The sequence below is a fragment of the Camarhynchus parvulus genome, chromosome 6 (assembly GCF_901933205.1).
Source record: "Camarhynchus parvulus chromosome 6, STF_HiC, whole genome shotgun sequence".
NCBI lineage: Eukaryota > Metazoa > Chordata > Aves > Passeriformes > Thraupidae > Camarhynchus > Camarhynchus parvulus.
Genome location: NC_044576.1, coordinates 19,781,220 through 19,796,251, shown reverse-complemented (window position 1 = coordinate 19,796,251; position 15,032 = coordinate 19,781,220). Strand labels below are relative to the sequence as shown.

At 36.3% G+C, this 15,032-nt stretch overlaps 1 protein-coding gene across 6 annotated transcripts in view; it reads left to right on the top strand.

Moving 5' to 3' along the window:
* Window positions 1-15,032, top strand: part of EXOC6 (exocyst complex component 6) — an 89,056-nt gene that overhangs the window by 20,036 nt on the left and 53,988 nt on the right. For 5 of the 6 annotated variants that reach the window (XM_030950678.1, XM_030950684.1, XM_030950680.1 and 2 more), the window contains exons 2-8: window positions 735-906; window positions 2,194-2,241; window positions 2,355-2,445; window positions 3,350-3,395; window positions 10,591-10,795; window positions 11,857-12,012; window positions 12,664-12,732. In XM_030950678.1, coding sequence (XP_030806538.1) covers window positions 735-906; window positions 2,194-2,241; window positions 2,355-2,445; window positions 3,350-3,395; window positions 10,591-10,795; window positions 11,857-12,012; window positions 12,664-12,732 — 787 coding nt within the window. The remainder of the gene's footprint in view (window positions 1-734; window positions 907-2,193; window positions 2,242-2,354; window positions 2,446-3,349; window positions 3,396-10,590; window positions 10,796-11,856; window positions 12,013-12,663; window positions 12,733-15,032) is intronic. The other variant, XM_030950682.1, reaches the window with a different exon arrangement.

The window sequence follows — 15,032 nt, the reverse complement described above, 5'->3', positions numbered from 1 at the left end:
TTCTGTTTCTGATGCTGCTTAACAAACGGCACCAGTAATTTCTCCCAAGTCATGTTTCCTGCTGGAGTTCTAAGCGAAGTATTTGAGAATTAATAAAGTAAGCCAGAAGACCTGATTCTAGCCCTTCCTGGCAGTTAGGTGCTGTGGAGGAGGCAGCCTTAGGTGTGTGTATGTCATGGTTTTGCTCTGGGAGCTGTTGGGCAGGGATGGAGCCTTGGGGGTTGCCTTTGCCAGGGTCCCACGCGGTGCTCCAGTCATTCCGGCTGCAGGCACCCGAGCCTGATTGAGTTGGATAACTCTGCTGTTAGGAATACCAGGAAAGCAAATTTGTATGTTTGCACTTCTTTATATTTAGCAAAGAGTGGAATTTGATGGAAAAGCGATCCATGCTATTTGAGGTGGTTGGAGAAACTGATTCTTTTGTACCCATATTTGGGCATTAGGGCATAAATAACAGACCAGTGAGGCTCAGGTCAACCATGATGTAACTGGTTAAGCACCTGGATCAATGCCATAAGGGCTGGGTTTTGCGCCATCAGTTCTCAGTTTTGTGCCATCTTTTCTTTAATGCTGATTTTGATGGAGTGGATCCACCAAAGGATGCCACTAGCATCAAGTTTGCTTGCTTTTATTTTCTTTTTATGAGAGATACGTTTCAATAAAGATGGTTGGATACATGCTATTTTCAACTGGGAAAAAAAGTAAACTTTTATTTTCTTATTTGTATTTAATAGGTCTGTATATGATGACCAACCAAACGCACATCAGAAGTTTATGGAAAAACTTGATGCCTGCATACGTAACCATGACAGGGAGATAGAAAAGATGTGCAATTTTCACCATCAGGGGTTTGTGGATGCTATTACAGAACTTCTTAAAGTTAGGGCTGATGCAGAAAAACTAAAGGTAAGGAACAAGTTTTTCAGAGTTTCAAATGTCATTGTGTTTGAATCTAAAAGAAGGAACTGAGCTCTTCTACTGAAGATTAATTTAGTGTTTATCACATGCACTCTGATGTTTGCAGCAATTTTTTACAAGTGAATTGATCAGGATTTGTGATTAGAGCCATGTTGCCTGATACAGTAATTTATATTTACAAAGCTGAATATTGTATTAGATCTCATTTTGATTTTTTTAATGTATGTTTTCAGAAAACACTACCAAATTATTTTGCCTTTTTATAAAGGTTTTCTCAGAAGGTGAAGGACAGCAAATGATAAACACAGTATTTCTTAAATAGGTCTTTTCCTAATCATGTTTTTATATGTCAGACCTTAGAAGAATTGAAAGTCCTTATTAGAAAATTAAAATACCACAATTATGCGTGGAAGAAAACCGTGTTCTTTACTTTGTAATGAGCAGGAGAGTAGGTGATGTTTGTAGTTTTCATGAGATATGAGAACCAAGATTTCCTCACAGATCAGAATGCAGAATAGTGAATGATGAGATCCGTCCCTTTTAGCTCTCCTTACACTTTTGAGAGCAAAATATGCACCCCAGACAGAATGAGCATAGTTCATCAGAGGTTATGATTGGAAGACCATTATATAAAGGATATTCAGATAACAAGAGACCAAATACAGCATCAATGAGGTCATTGAGCATCTTTGTTCAGAAATTAATGAGATTTTTAATAAACTAGAATGTGCTTCCTTATTATGATGACCTAATGAGTCACTTACTATGTGGGAAAATCTGAGGTTGAGCTTTGCCTGCACCTGCAGCATTAAAATGTTGCTGTGGTTTGGAGATTTCCACGTTTGATGTTAATCAACCACCCAGTGTTTGCATTCAGCAAAGTATGAATGTTTAATTACCATAAAATGCAATCACCATTTCTTACAGACAATGAATGGCCCATAGAGCTCATTGAGGTTATCAAAAAGGGACCAGTGGTCAATTGGGTCAATGATTTGAATTGTTTGACAGACCTACAGAAACAAGGAAAGTTCAAAAATCCCAAGTAAATTTGAGAAGTTTGCCACAGAATCTGTTAGAAAGAACTGTCATAAGTAATTGAATTTAACAAAAGCCCTTTGCGATCAAAAGTTCAAGTTCAAGCTGTAGAGTTAATTTGAATTTGCATTTCTTTGTTCTAAGTTTCTCAGGAAGCATGATCTGATTACAAGGGTGAGCAGTCACATCAGGGCAATATATGCATATTTGTCTAACAAAGGTGAAATTATTTTTAAGGTCCAAGTTACTGATACCAACCGAAGGCTTCAGGATGCTGGGAAAGAGGTGAGAAAATGGTGCTTCCTATATGGACATTATGAATATTTGTAGCAAAATAAGTTTATTTGCATAATTTAAGTGTGATTTTCTTTCCTTTTTTAAAATAAAAAACCTTTAAGGTGATAGCCCAAACAGAGGAAATCATCCGATGTAGAGTTCAACAGCGGAATATTACAACAGTTGTGGAAAAACTACAGTTGTGTCTTCCAGGTGAGTGACCTACAGTGAAATATGACGTCAAATTAAATAAAGTCTCAATAGCCAAAAGGAAAAGTCTTCTATTTTTTCTAAGTTCTGGTCCTGTAACATCCAGATTAATGAAAAAATAGGTTTTTAAAAGATGTCAACAGGAAGGTTCCATGTCTTTTGCAATATTTGACACAGAGCAATTGCAACAATGTCAGAAGCAGTGAGACATTTAAATGGTGCAAACCATGTAGCCAGATACAGCTTTGAATGAGCTAATATTTTTAATATGGTAAACAATTGATTTGTTGCTTGAGAGGGTGGGTTTTAGTGTTTGAATAGTGGGGAAAATACTAATGATGTTCTTTCAACATTGTACTTTTAGCTCTGTGTCACTACAGGTGTTTTGAAATAAGCAAAAAGGCTCTAAATGTTGTTTCAGGGAGGTAATATGGTAGGATTGCACACAGCTCCATGAGGGTTTTATCTTGTTTGTCATATTGGTGTAAAGTGGATTTGAAAATTTTTCTTTACAAAGTCTTCTTGTTGACTTGTTCTGAGTACAGTAGGTGGTACTGTTGCCTTTTTGTAGAGACAGGCCATGGACTGGTAATGCAGATCATGTTGTGGCATGTAGTAAGTGAATGAATATGCTTGATATGTATAGTGTTGACTGTTCTGTTAATCTTAATTCTTTTTAATTTAAAAGCTGTTAAGGGTTCAGTTATTGTTTTCTCTTTTAGCTGCATTCTAGAATATTTTTTGCTAGGTTTATCGCATTTATGCTACAGTAGGAATTAAATAAGGCAAATATAGCACATCCTTTTCTATTTCTAATTTTGCCTTTTACAATACAGTACATATTTTCTTCTTTTATTAACTAAAGCCACAATAAGACTCACAAGTTAATCTGCTTGCTTTTATGCAGTGCTGGAAATGTACAGCAAACTAAAAGAACAGATGAGTGTAAAAAGGTGAGTAAACTTATTTCTATGAGAAAAAAGTAACATTTGTAAGTAAATCAACAGAATATCAAACACTTATGTAGACAAGTAAGTGTTCTTAGTCTGTAACTTGGTATATGTGTAGTCTTTGTTTCCTAACACTGGTCTGTATTTTAAGAACATTTGAAAATGTATTAAAGAATTTCTAGGACTTTAGTGATTGCCATGAGAAATAATGCTTACTTAAATGGGTATCACATGTAGTGAAATTATGATTATTAAATATGAAATGAAATTTACTGGTTTCTATTACTTAAAGCACTTTAAGAAGCAAGAAAACGAAGACCCTTAGAGACTGAAGGTCTTTTAGAGTACATTAATATCTGATTACTATATCATGATATATTTAAATTAAACACAATACCAGAAGAAAGGACATTTTGCTCCTTATACATTTCTTTAGACCTATCTGGTTTCTCTGTGCTTTTTGTCTAAAGGGGACTATGGGAATGAAGTGAAGATAATGTGTTGTTTGGGGGTTTTCCCTCTTTGACAAATTGACTTGTTAAAAAGAATTAAAACTATAATTATAAATTAATTTCTAGGATAATGGTTTATAACTGCTGCATGACCAGCTGCTCCTTCCTATCTTGTCTCCACTTTTCATTTTCTCAGGGAGCCACTCACTGCTGCTGTAGTCCTAGCATCCCCTGTTCTCCCTCCCTCCATGGCAGCTTGGCTGCCCCTGCCTCCTGCTTTAGCTGCATCCTGTCCCACTGGGGCTGCTGCCTGCACCTCACACACCACCCCAGCAATACCACTGCTGCTGTTTTCTTCTTCATGATTTCCACATCATCACTGCCACCGTCATCCCTGCCTGCTTTTCACAGAACCTCAGTAACACCAGTGCTCTGTGCCTTTCTGGGCTCCTGGTTGCTGGCAGTGCCTCTCTGTGCGCTTGGCACCGCTGCAGGGAGCTCCTGCTGACGAGTCTGTCTGGACAGGACTGTTCCATTTGGAACTAGCTGTGCACAGGCAGTTGTCTGCAGGGCTGCCATGTGATACAGATTTACTTTACTTTTGGACTGTGTGTCTGGGTTTTGGTTTCTGAGTAGCCAACACCTCATATGATACTGTTGGGCATCTGAAAACTCTCAACAGCAGCCACTGTGTGAGCAATCAGCTCTAAAGCCTGTGTGCAGACACGTCCAAAATGCTTCAGATTAACTGTACACATCAGATCTATGGACATTGCAGCAGATGTTTGCTCTCCAGGAGATCTGCAGAAATACAAAAACTTTAAGAATGACCTTACAGCTATGGCACTATGGTGTTTCTTATTAAAGTTAAAACTTGCTATATGTGAACCAGTGTGGTAGATCTCATCAGCTTGACTGCTATACAATATTATCTCTGAACAGGACATTGCTTCAGCATCTGCTTCGAGTAGCTGGCACATACCAGTAGTAGTAGCAGCATGTTGTTGCTGTGTTCCTGGAGCAGCTCTGCATAAAGATGTAAACAGTCCCCTTGCTACTCCAGTCAGAGATCAGACTGAAGAGTGTGCTGTCTGAATCTCATCACTTCCCTCTGCAAGGTTTTCTGTGGACAATGCTACCTTTAGTGTCCTGAAAATACTGAAAACACTGGGTTCAGTGCCTGCATTCTGCCTACCCTTGCTCTGTCAGGCAAGGCAAGCAGCATTCCTGGTTTTAGAATTGCAGGGAAAGTTGTAGTTCCTAATGTGATCGTGTAAAGATCATTTAGGTGAGATAAAATTGCTGATGGTTTTTAGCATTTTGACTCTGTATTTGCTAGTGCTTTTGTAGAGTCCACTGATGGTTGATATGCTTTCCAAGAAACCATCAGTACTCTTCAAATCTTAAAGACTTCTATCTGACAATTTTCCCCTGGAAGTTGTTGCCAGACAGGAAGTCTTAAAAGTCAAAGGACTCCTGAATTGAGGGGTTTGGACATGTTATTGTCATACCATAAAGAGATCTAAAGGAGAGGGGAGATGCCATAACTTTGATGTACTATGCCTTGAAATCACATGGAGTGCTGAAGGCTTAGACTCTGCTGCAGGCTACTGCTGCAGCGCAGATAACTCTTTCATTAGCTATACTATAGTTGCTATTTTGCCTGTGATTTTCCAATTCCCTATAATACAGCCTACAGGTGGCTATTCCATGGAACTTGCAGGTAATTCAACTGGCAATTTCCTTGTGGCTCAGCAGAGTGCATGTATTCTGGCTTTTATCACTACCAAAAGATTGAGCAGCTGCAAGAACATCATAGTGTCAGTGCAAAGGCCTGACAGCTGATGTATGCACATAAAAGGGATTTCAAAATTGATCTTCCTAAGTTTTGCTGTGAAGCTTTTTCATGGAAGAGTCAGAGTAGCAGTCAGAATCCGAGGCATAACAAGGCAATGAGGTCTGTTTATTCTAGGCAAAGATAATTTCTCATAAATCTTCATTGAGATTTGTTAATGCATCAAAGCTTTCACTGTTCTTTTTTTTATAAAAAGACATCTTGACTTTCTCTGCTTGTGGCCTTTTAGAGCATATTTTCATTATTCCATTGTCTTACAGTCTTGCACCATGAATAAAACTCTCAATTCTAATGTTTAAAGGAAGGGAAAACAAAAGTGTGGGTATTATATATGTTTGTGGGATAGCTGTTACAGGAAAAAGATTGGAATTTCATTTCCTTTTTCCGTGGCAGACCTCTTTTAAGATAATGCAGGATTTTGGATCTGGAATATGTGCTGGTTTGTGCAGGTGAAATGGAGGTTTACAGACAAGTCCAAAAAACCATCTATTGATAGCAACTTTTGGTCCTTTACCAATATGGGTAACGTTTGAACTGATGACCTAGAGGTGAAAGGCTCTGTATCCTATTTATCTGTCTCCTGAGCCATGGATAACACAAGTTGACAAGAACTGGAGTAGTGAGAGGAAGTAACTGCAGAATCTGCTCTAAACAGACACAGTTGGCTGGAAAGAGCTGCAGAGGGTTTAAAATCTTAGCTGAGGAAGCACAAATGAGAAGAGTCGTTTCTTTGCTGCTCTCCCAACCACCTGGTGGGGGCTATGCACTTATACAATTCGAGCTTGAATTTTAAGTCAGAGATAAGATCATTACACGTTTCGTACAGCTCTGTTACCATGGCCCAAGTGTTTGGATTTGGATATGTTTCTTGGGAAGCAGGTCTCAGCTGCTTCAAGTGGTTGTGGTCTAATTGGGAATAGTTAGAACTGGTGTTTTTGCAAGTCTTTTTCCATAGTAAATATTACAAAAAACCCAAACCCATCATACAGCGGAAATATATCAATAAGTCAAACTGCTAAGGTTGTTGCTGTATCTTCTCAAGTCTTCTGTGAGATGGGCTGAAGAATGAGTATGGAGTTTCAGAGTGAGCTTTTTTGCCTGAAAGACTTGGATTTGTTTTTTGACCTTGTTACAAGCTTTTTTCCTAACTAGAAAGGCAGAGTTATTTAGTTATTTAGGTTACTAAAACTCACTGAGACAGTCATACATCCTTTCTCTGCATAAACCTTCCAAGCATCCAAATAAACCTTAATACTTAAAGGATGAAAATATGAAAAATTCATAATTTGAATAATATGGTTCATAATTTGTATAATATACCATGTTGGTATAGAAAATATCAGAACAGATTAAAATCATGGTAATTTGGTTTTGTTTTTCTGCATTGTTTTGGAGTGTCAGAATGAAGCACTGGATTTTACCAGCAGCAAATCAACACTTCCCAGAGGTACCATGGATCTGGCAAAAAGCTCCATCAGAATTTATATGATGGGGTTATTTGATACTGAAATGTCAGCTGCTTTCTTTGTCACCATTCTCAAGCATTATTAGTTTGATAATTTTGAATTTCACTTTCTAAAAAAATTTCCTACCACATCATTATTGACAAAAAAGATATTCTACATATCTTGGTTTTTTCCACACAGGAGCTCTTTAATCTGATTTTCAGAAATACTGAGCCTTTGATTTACTTTACAGAAGTTTCAGAGTTAGTAGTGCCTCTCTCTCAGTTCATGGTCATTTGGCCAACTCATAAAATTTGTATGCTGGGAAAGTTTAAACTTAGGTTTAAAGTTGGTAAGGCAACTAGATTTAAAAACAAAATAAATACTTGTGGTAAAAAGATTTCAATTGCAATTTCTACATGTCAATTTCATCTTTTCAGGATCTCTCTGAATTTGATTTTTCTGTAGCATTATCAAAAAATCCCAAGGAACTCCCTTGAATGTTTGGTAGCAAAGTTTTAGGTATTTACTCAGTAGAAATGTAGTAAGCAAGAATATACAGTATTTCCTCTAAGGGAAGCGCTAAAATTGGAGAATACTACTATTTTTTCTTCATAAACTAGGTTTACTTCCTTAAATAAAATAAAATGAGGATTTTATCTCTCGTGTTTTTTCAGGAGGAAATTTTGAGCTATAACTACATGTTTTTTCACTTAATAAGCTTGTGTGCAAATAAAGTATTCTCAGTAAAATTCAGTCTGAGTTCATCTTGCTCCTGATTTGTGTAATTTCTTTACTGCTGTAGTTTAACTTGATGGGGCTTTTTTAGTAAGTTATGGTATTTCTGTTTACTACCTCTGTTTACAACACTCTGCTGATAAAAATCTTTAAAATTCTCTTTATCATTTAAAGCATAAAGGAATACTTAATGTACACTAAAATAATGGTAATTTTCTTTTAATTTTGGGGGTTTTGTGTGTTGATGTTTTATATTCTATACAGACCTGACTGTTCTGTGCCTGGGGCATTTTGCAAAGAATAAGATGATGCAAAACACTCATTTTAATTTTGGGGGGGTTGAGGGGTGGTGATTGCTTCTTTGTTGTGAGGTTTTTTTCATTTACTTTTGTTTTATGAGTTGGTTTATTCTTTCCTGGTTCTTGCTGGTATTAAAGGTTCCATTTTTACAGTTTGGAGATTTTAGTAAGATCCATGGTACAATTTTCTTGTTCTGATGTTGAAATGGATCAGTTCTGCACAGTCTTATCATATGACCCATATTGGTGTTTCAGACTTGTGTCTTCAGTTTGAAAAAAATTACTAACTTTGCACTGAGGAGCATATTGTCATAAGATCAGCTCAGAAGAATAGACAGAAGAATGCTGTATTTATATTAAAAAATAACTTTGAAGATACTTCTTTAACTCATTTGTAGTCACATGGGCAATCTTCACCTTATGTGATTGATAATACGTGATGGGAACTAATAATATTGTCAAAACCTTCAGTATTGAGTTAAATCTATGGAAAGTTTTAAAATCTGAATATGTAAATACATCACTCTGTGAAATGATATGCAAAACTTTTTGGGTTAAATCCTGACCTGCAGATGACCTTCAAATTAATAAGACTTCAGTGCTTTATCTGAGCAGATGTTAAAAGGGCAAGGTCCTGAGCTCCATATATGTGTAATTAGTAAGGGACTCTAGAATGGATTTAGAATGGATTATGTTAATTCTGATCTGAGAGCCAACAGTCAAAAACCCTTCCAGATGAACTAACAGTGTTCTGATAAGCTGATCTGTATAATTTAAATAAAAACCTTTTATAAGATTTTGACGCTATTATGGTTTTATTCCCCAGAAGTCTCACCATGTGGCACTCATGGCCATTTTCTATTTAGAAAAACAAAACCCACACACATAAACCCCCCAGACCTTTTCTTATGTGCAACATTCCCGTCACCTTATGTATATTTTATATAAACCAAGCATATAACAAACAAAAGCTCCTAATTTACACTTGAAACCTCTTTATTTGCAGTCTTCTGAAAGCAGCTCTGTTCTGGAATAAAAGAGAAGATTTTTCCCATCCTCCAGCTATGCTGAGTTGTTAACTTAGAAATGTCTTGATTAAGAAGATTCAAAACAGTCTTAATTTCAGAATTGAACAAGAAATCATGATTCTAGTGTTAGTAATTTGTTATTGCTTGTCTACTGAAGGAAACCAGAAGCTTGAATTACATTTTTTGAAAGTGTTTACTTGCTATATTTACAAAGTAATTTCTAGAAACTAAAGAACCATAAATGACACTTCTAGATTTTCTCATTTGAAGGGATTTTCCTCATATTCAGCTTTTTCCCTCAAAATAATTTGGTAATTTTTCAAAACAGATGATGTCGGACTTTAAGGAAGAAAAAGGAATTAAAATTATGGAATAAAAGCTGATAATGGGTGAAGGATATTACTCCATATTTGTGAAAAGAAAGGGTTGGAACTAGCAGCAAGTTAATTCCATCTGATCTGAGTGTTTCTGCTTTTCCCATTTAAGACCAAGGTAGAAGGCATTGGTTTACCTTATTCTGTTCTAATTGGACAAACTAAATTAATTTTCCCAACTCCCTCCAGGGCTGAGTAAGAATACTACATAAAGGGAAATTTTTGTCACATCTGCAATTGACTGCTGTCCTACTCCTGTTTAGCCTGGTTTCTGTGCCTCTGTTTAAACTGTGGTTGAGATCACAGGTTTGTTGATGATGGTACTTTGTTAATTCAATGTAGTTATCTTCTGGATGGGATAAACTATTTTGTCAGAAGAGTTAATAGGTTTGTGGTTTACAGCAAAGTATGATACACTGCTGGAAAAAAGCATTGTCAGGATGGGTGTATACATGTATTTTCTGACTAAGGATAGTGGAAAGAGGGTGGGTGTAGATGTGTGCTTGTGTTCACATATGCCTGAAGATTGCAGATACCTGAAGATACCTGCAGGCATGCTTTTTCAAGATTTTATTCATTGTTTGGTGCAGTGTTGGGTGATTGGCAGTTTGTGTTTCAGAAAAAAGCCCAAATCATAAAAAACCCCCAATGAGTTCAATCTAGAAGGGACGATAATGGTTGTGGCTTCAGTGTCTCCATTCTGCAGGGTGCAGACTGATAGTCCAGGATAGTTGGACTATTGATCAGAACTGTTAATACTATAAGAGTCTACTTAAAGTTTCACTTGGCTGAGTCACTCTTCACTGGGTTTTTTTCCAAACTAAAGCATTATATGGATGACCTTTTGATTGTTAATTTCTATAAGAATAGAGTAAATTAATTAGATTTATTTATTAGAATAGAGTAAATTAATATTGATTCCATGTGTGATATTTATATATATTTGATAAATTATTTTATCAACTTTTTATAAGATGCTACATAATTTTATTTTAATCTCTTCGTAGATACTATTCTGCCTTGAAAACAATGGAGCAGCTGGAAAATCTGTATCTTCCTAGAGTTAGCCAATATCGCTTTTGCCAGATAATGATGGAAAATCTTCCAAAACTTCGTGAAGAAATAAAGGAAATATCCATGTCAGATCTGAAGGATTTCTTAGAGAGTATTCGAAAGCATTCTGACAGAATTGGGGAAACTGCCATGAAACAGGTAAGCCAGCCAAACAGAATGACTTCACTCCTGTTGTTTACTGAACATTTCAGTTTGGTTAGTCTGAAATTACCCTTCAGAGATTACAGTCGTCCTACGGACCTCTGAGTAAAGGTGGAGAGCTGTGAAATACAAACATGTTGTGTGGTTTCTATCAGTGCCCTAGACAAGAAGTAGTTTCCTCCCTGAGAAAGGAAGGGGTGATGCTGTATATCTCAGGTTTCAAGAAATTATGAAGTACTTTTGAGTAGTCAACTCCTGGACAGTCTGTATCTCAGCAGCTACTGCACCAAAACAAAGAGCAGCCTATCTGGCCAGCTGGCCTGGATGAATTAGACAAAAGAAGTGTTGAGATAACAGCCTAAAGTGCTACGCATACAGAAGACTGAGGTAAGAGCCAGAAGGAGACTGAGACAGCTGGAGGCCTTGCTCCATCACAAAATAGTCTGCACTTGAGAGCACTACAACTAGGCAAGCTTTAAAGCAGTTAGTGCTTTTAAAGTTTATTCAGAGAGCAAATAAGGTTTTAATTTGACTTCTTGTTGACAGAATTCAGGTTGGGTTGCCATTTTGTCATCTAAGGTTCTTGTAAAATGCAGCATTGATTATTATAAATGAAACTTAATTGCAAGGTTATGCTGTGCTGCCTTCAATAGTAAGGGCAATATAGTGCCTTTGATTTCTGTAGCTGACTGCTCACTTAGACTTAACTGAAGACAGCAAAAAAAGTATCTGGGAGCTCAGATACCTGTTTTTCATTTAAATATTGATTGTCTGCAATTTATGATCAGATAAATTACAGATTGATTTTTAAAATTTTTTCTGCCATTAAAATGTCATCCTGGGGATTAGGGAAAAGTTATGCAGGATTCACTGTTGAATTCATTTATCATCCCAAACTAATTAAAGGCAAATCACTGGTATAGGCTGAGGGTGTGCTTGCACCTTGCAGTTATACTGATATGTATTCAATTGCACCACGTTTTTCATGTCCTAGCATATACTCATCAGCAATGAAATTTGAATTGCATGCCTCTTAATTGATTCTACTCTTAAAACAGGCACAGCAGCAGAAAACCTTTAGTACTGCTCTTCAGAAGCAGAATAATGTAAACTATGGTCGGAATATGCATTTAGGTAGAAACAGGATTTTGGAATCCAAGAATGAAATCACATTGAAGCGAACATTTGAAGATGAGGATGAACATGACGAGGAGGTAACTTTGTACTAAATCAGTTTATCTTATTCAAAGTGAACAAAACTCACTGTCTTTACACTTTTTTTAGATGGTTAGTGTTAGTTAGAAAAATACACAGAAGACCTTCAAGGTGTACCAGTTCAGATCAGCATTTTAGGGTGACAAATTACTGCTAAAATATTATTTGTATTAATGCTAGCTTTAGCATTATGTTTGAGGACATTCAGTTGCACAGGACTTCTAGTTATTCTGGAATTCAGTTGCAACTTACATCATATATTGCCTGCCCACTGTTAGTGTTACGTGGTCCACTAGAATATTCTGGTGTTGCTAAATCCTGCATTTTGGGGTTGAGGACCTCAGTTTAGCTAAAAACTCTTTCATCTGTCAAATACTCAATATTCCTGAATTGAATAAAACAGTGAGTATTTAGACCTTTAAAGCTCTGGAAATGCAGAGAAAGGACTGTGGTATTACAACACAAGTAAAGTTTATGACTGTAATGCAAAAGGAGGAGAGATTGGAGCAACTGTTTTATTGTTTTCCAATAGAAGCCAGCCATTTTTGAATCCTTATTAAGTAGACAAGTTCTCTTGGTAATATATCCCATTTTGCAGATTATACGCTTATATGTTTTATAAACTCTTCTTTTTTTCTTTCCTTCTTCAGGTTTTAACTGCCCAAGATCTTGTAGACTTTTCTCCAGTCTATAGGTGTTTGCACATCTACTCTGTTCTGGTATGTGTTAAAGTCACCTTAAAGAGAGATTTAAATTTTTGGAGTTACATATTCATTTTCACATTATTCATACTCTTAGTAGTTCCCAAACAGGCAAATGTATTGCTTCTAGTGTTAGTGGTTCTGGATGAACCAGCTGAGATGGGTGTGGGTACTCAGGCCATGAGCTCATGTGTTCTTTTGTATGCATAATAAATGACATTCCAGAACTCATTTTTTACCTAGGTGTTTTTAAGTATATTTGTAAAATATGCAAAGTATATATGTAAAATATGCATAAAGTATGCAGTGTAATACTGGTATCTACACTTTCACAGTTCCCACAAGTGTTCCATGTTAGCCAAATATTTGGATGAATGGTACAAAACATAGAAATATTCAGTCTGAATCTCGTGGAAATCAGAGTAGTAGCAAAAAAATAGGAAGCAAAAGCTGGAGATTCTCACAGGCAGATTAGATTGATTCAATGGCAGAGACACAATAAATAGCCTGTTTTACCTTCTGTTAGAGATTCAGTGCACAAGCTTACAAGGAAGAAAACATTTTTTGGGAAACATGGTACTGAATTATTTGTTGTTTTTTTATCTTTCCTCTATCTCAATTAATTTTGAAGTCAGATTACTTACAGAATTCAAGTACCAGTGACACATAGGTGATGTACTTGTAAGTATTGCTAATCCTACAGTCTCAGCTGCACCTGCTTTCAAGCATTCAAGCTGGGTTGTCTTCTTTTTATGGAATACTTGCAGCTGTGGTACCTGAGAGCTTGCATATTGAAATACTGTTTAAAATGTAATTTCACTGGAACTTTTTTTTATTATTAAAAACTGCAAACAAAACCATCATTAATTGTTCATCTCACTGAAAAGTTGGGAGGAACAGAAAGACAGGCTGACAGAACTACTGAAAGAGTGGACTGTTTATTTTAACAGAGAACAGTGTGAAATAACACAGTAAAAAGAATCTGTAAAACTAAGCATACCAGTTGAAACAGCTGCTACTTCTTCCTTTAGTATAATAAAGGAACAAGAAGTAAAACTGACAGATGACATTTAAAAGTAACACATAATTATATTTTTCACTTTGACTAGGGTCCTGAAGTTCCAATCACCCTTGATCCAAAGATATGCTTTTTGGGTTTACACTGAAAGTTTTTTAGATTCCAAATTTCCTAGAGACAGAAAACAACTTGGAGTGATCCCTGATATCAAAAAGGGTTGTTGATGTAGATTTCTGTATTTCCTGCCAGCATAATTTCCTTAATAAGCTGTGATAGCATTATCTAGAGTTGTGCATTAGCAACTTTTAGGAGTCCTTCTCATTTACCTTGTGTTGAGTTTAGAGAACTTGATGATGGCAAAGAAGGGGAGTTGATACCAGATGATGGCTCTTGCAACAAGTGTTGTTTTCTTAATGAATTCTGTCTCTGCTACAAAGTTGTTGAAAACATTTTAGTTTCACACAGGACAGAAATTTTCTACTCTGGTGCTTCATATTGAAGAAGAAAGCACAGTTTTTATATACCTCAGAGTATTATACAGCTTGTGATTCCAACCTAGTGATAGAAAGATACATACATACCAAACATAGACTATATTTATGGACACGTAACCTTTCTTTACACTAGAAACTTATGAGAAATATACATAAAGATCTGTTTTTAACCCATGTATTATGTGAGATGCTATATATATAAATTCTGGTGAAGATACCCCTGCCCCTTTTGCTTGTAATGTTACCTTTTTATAAAACACTGTATCAGTGTAAAACAAGTGGTGTGAAATAGGATTTGATATATTAGCAATATACCTAAAATTTATAACAAAACATGAACTGATTTGTTGTTTCTGTTGCTAGAAACTGTAATCAGTAATTAATGTAAACATGTAATTTTGGAAGCTGGGCAAAACAAATGCATTGCTTTTTTACATTTTATCTTGACTAGGTTTTGCTGATTCAGTGAGGGAACCATCAGGGTTGTTGGTGTATTCTGCCGATAGCTTCAGCCCGTGTGGTTCAAACAGTTGTTATGCTTGAATTGTTAATTGTGACTGCATAGTATAGTGTGGTCTATAAATAATCATGAGATGTTTTACATCTCCACTTGTGGTGTGGATTTGAGAAGAACAGCTAGTCCTTTTCACTTGAGAAGCTTTTGTCAGGACTGGCTAGAGATTTGATGCTGGAGGTAGAAGTCAACAATCCAAAAACTGCACTGAATGTTTGGGCTGGAGGTGAATGGCTGTATCTGAGATCATTATGTTTGTATGAATTGGAGCATACTGTGTAAAGTTCTGCTG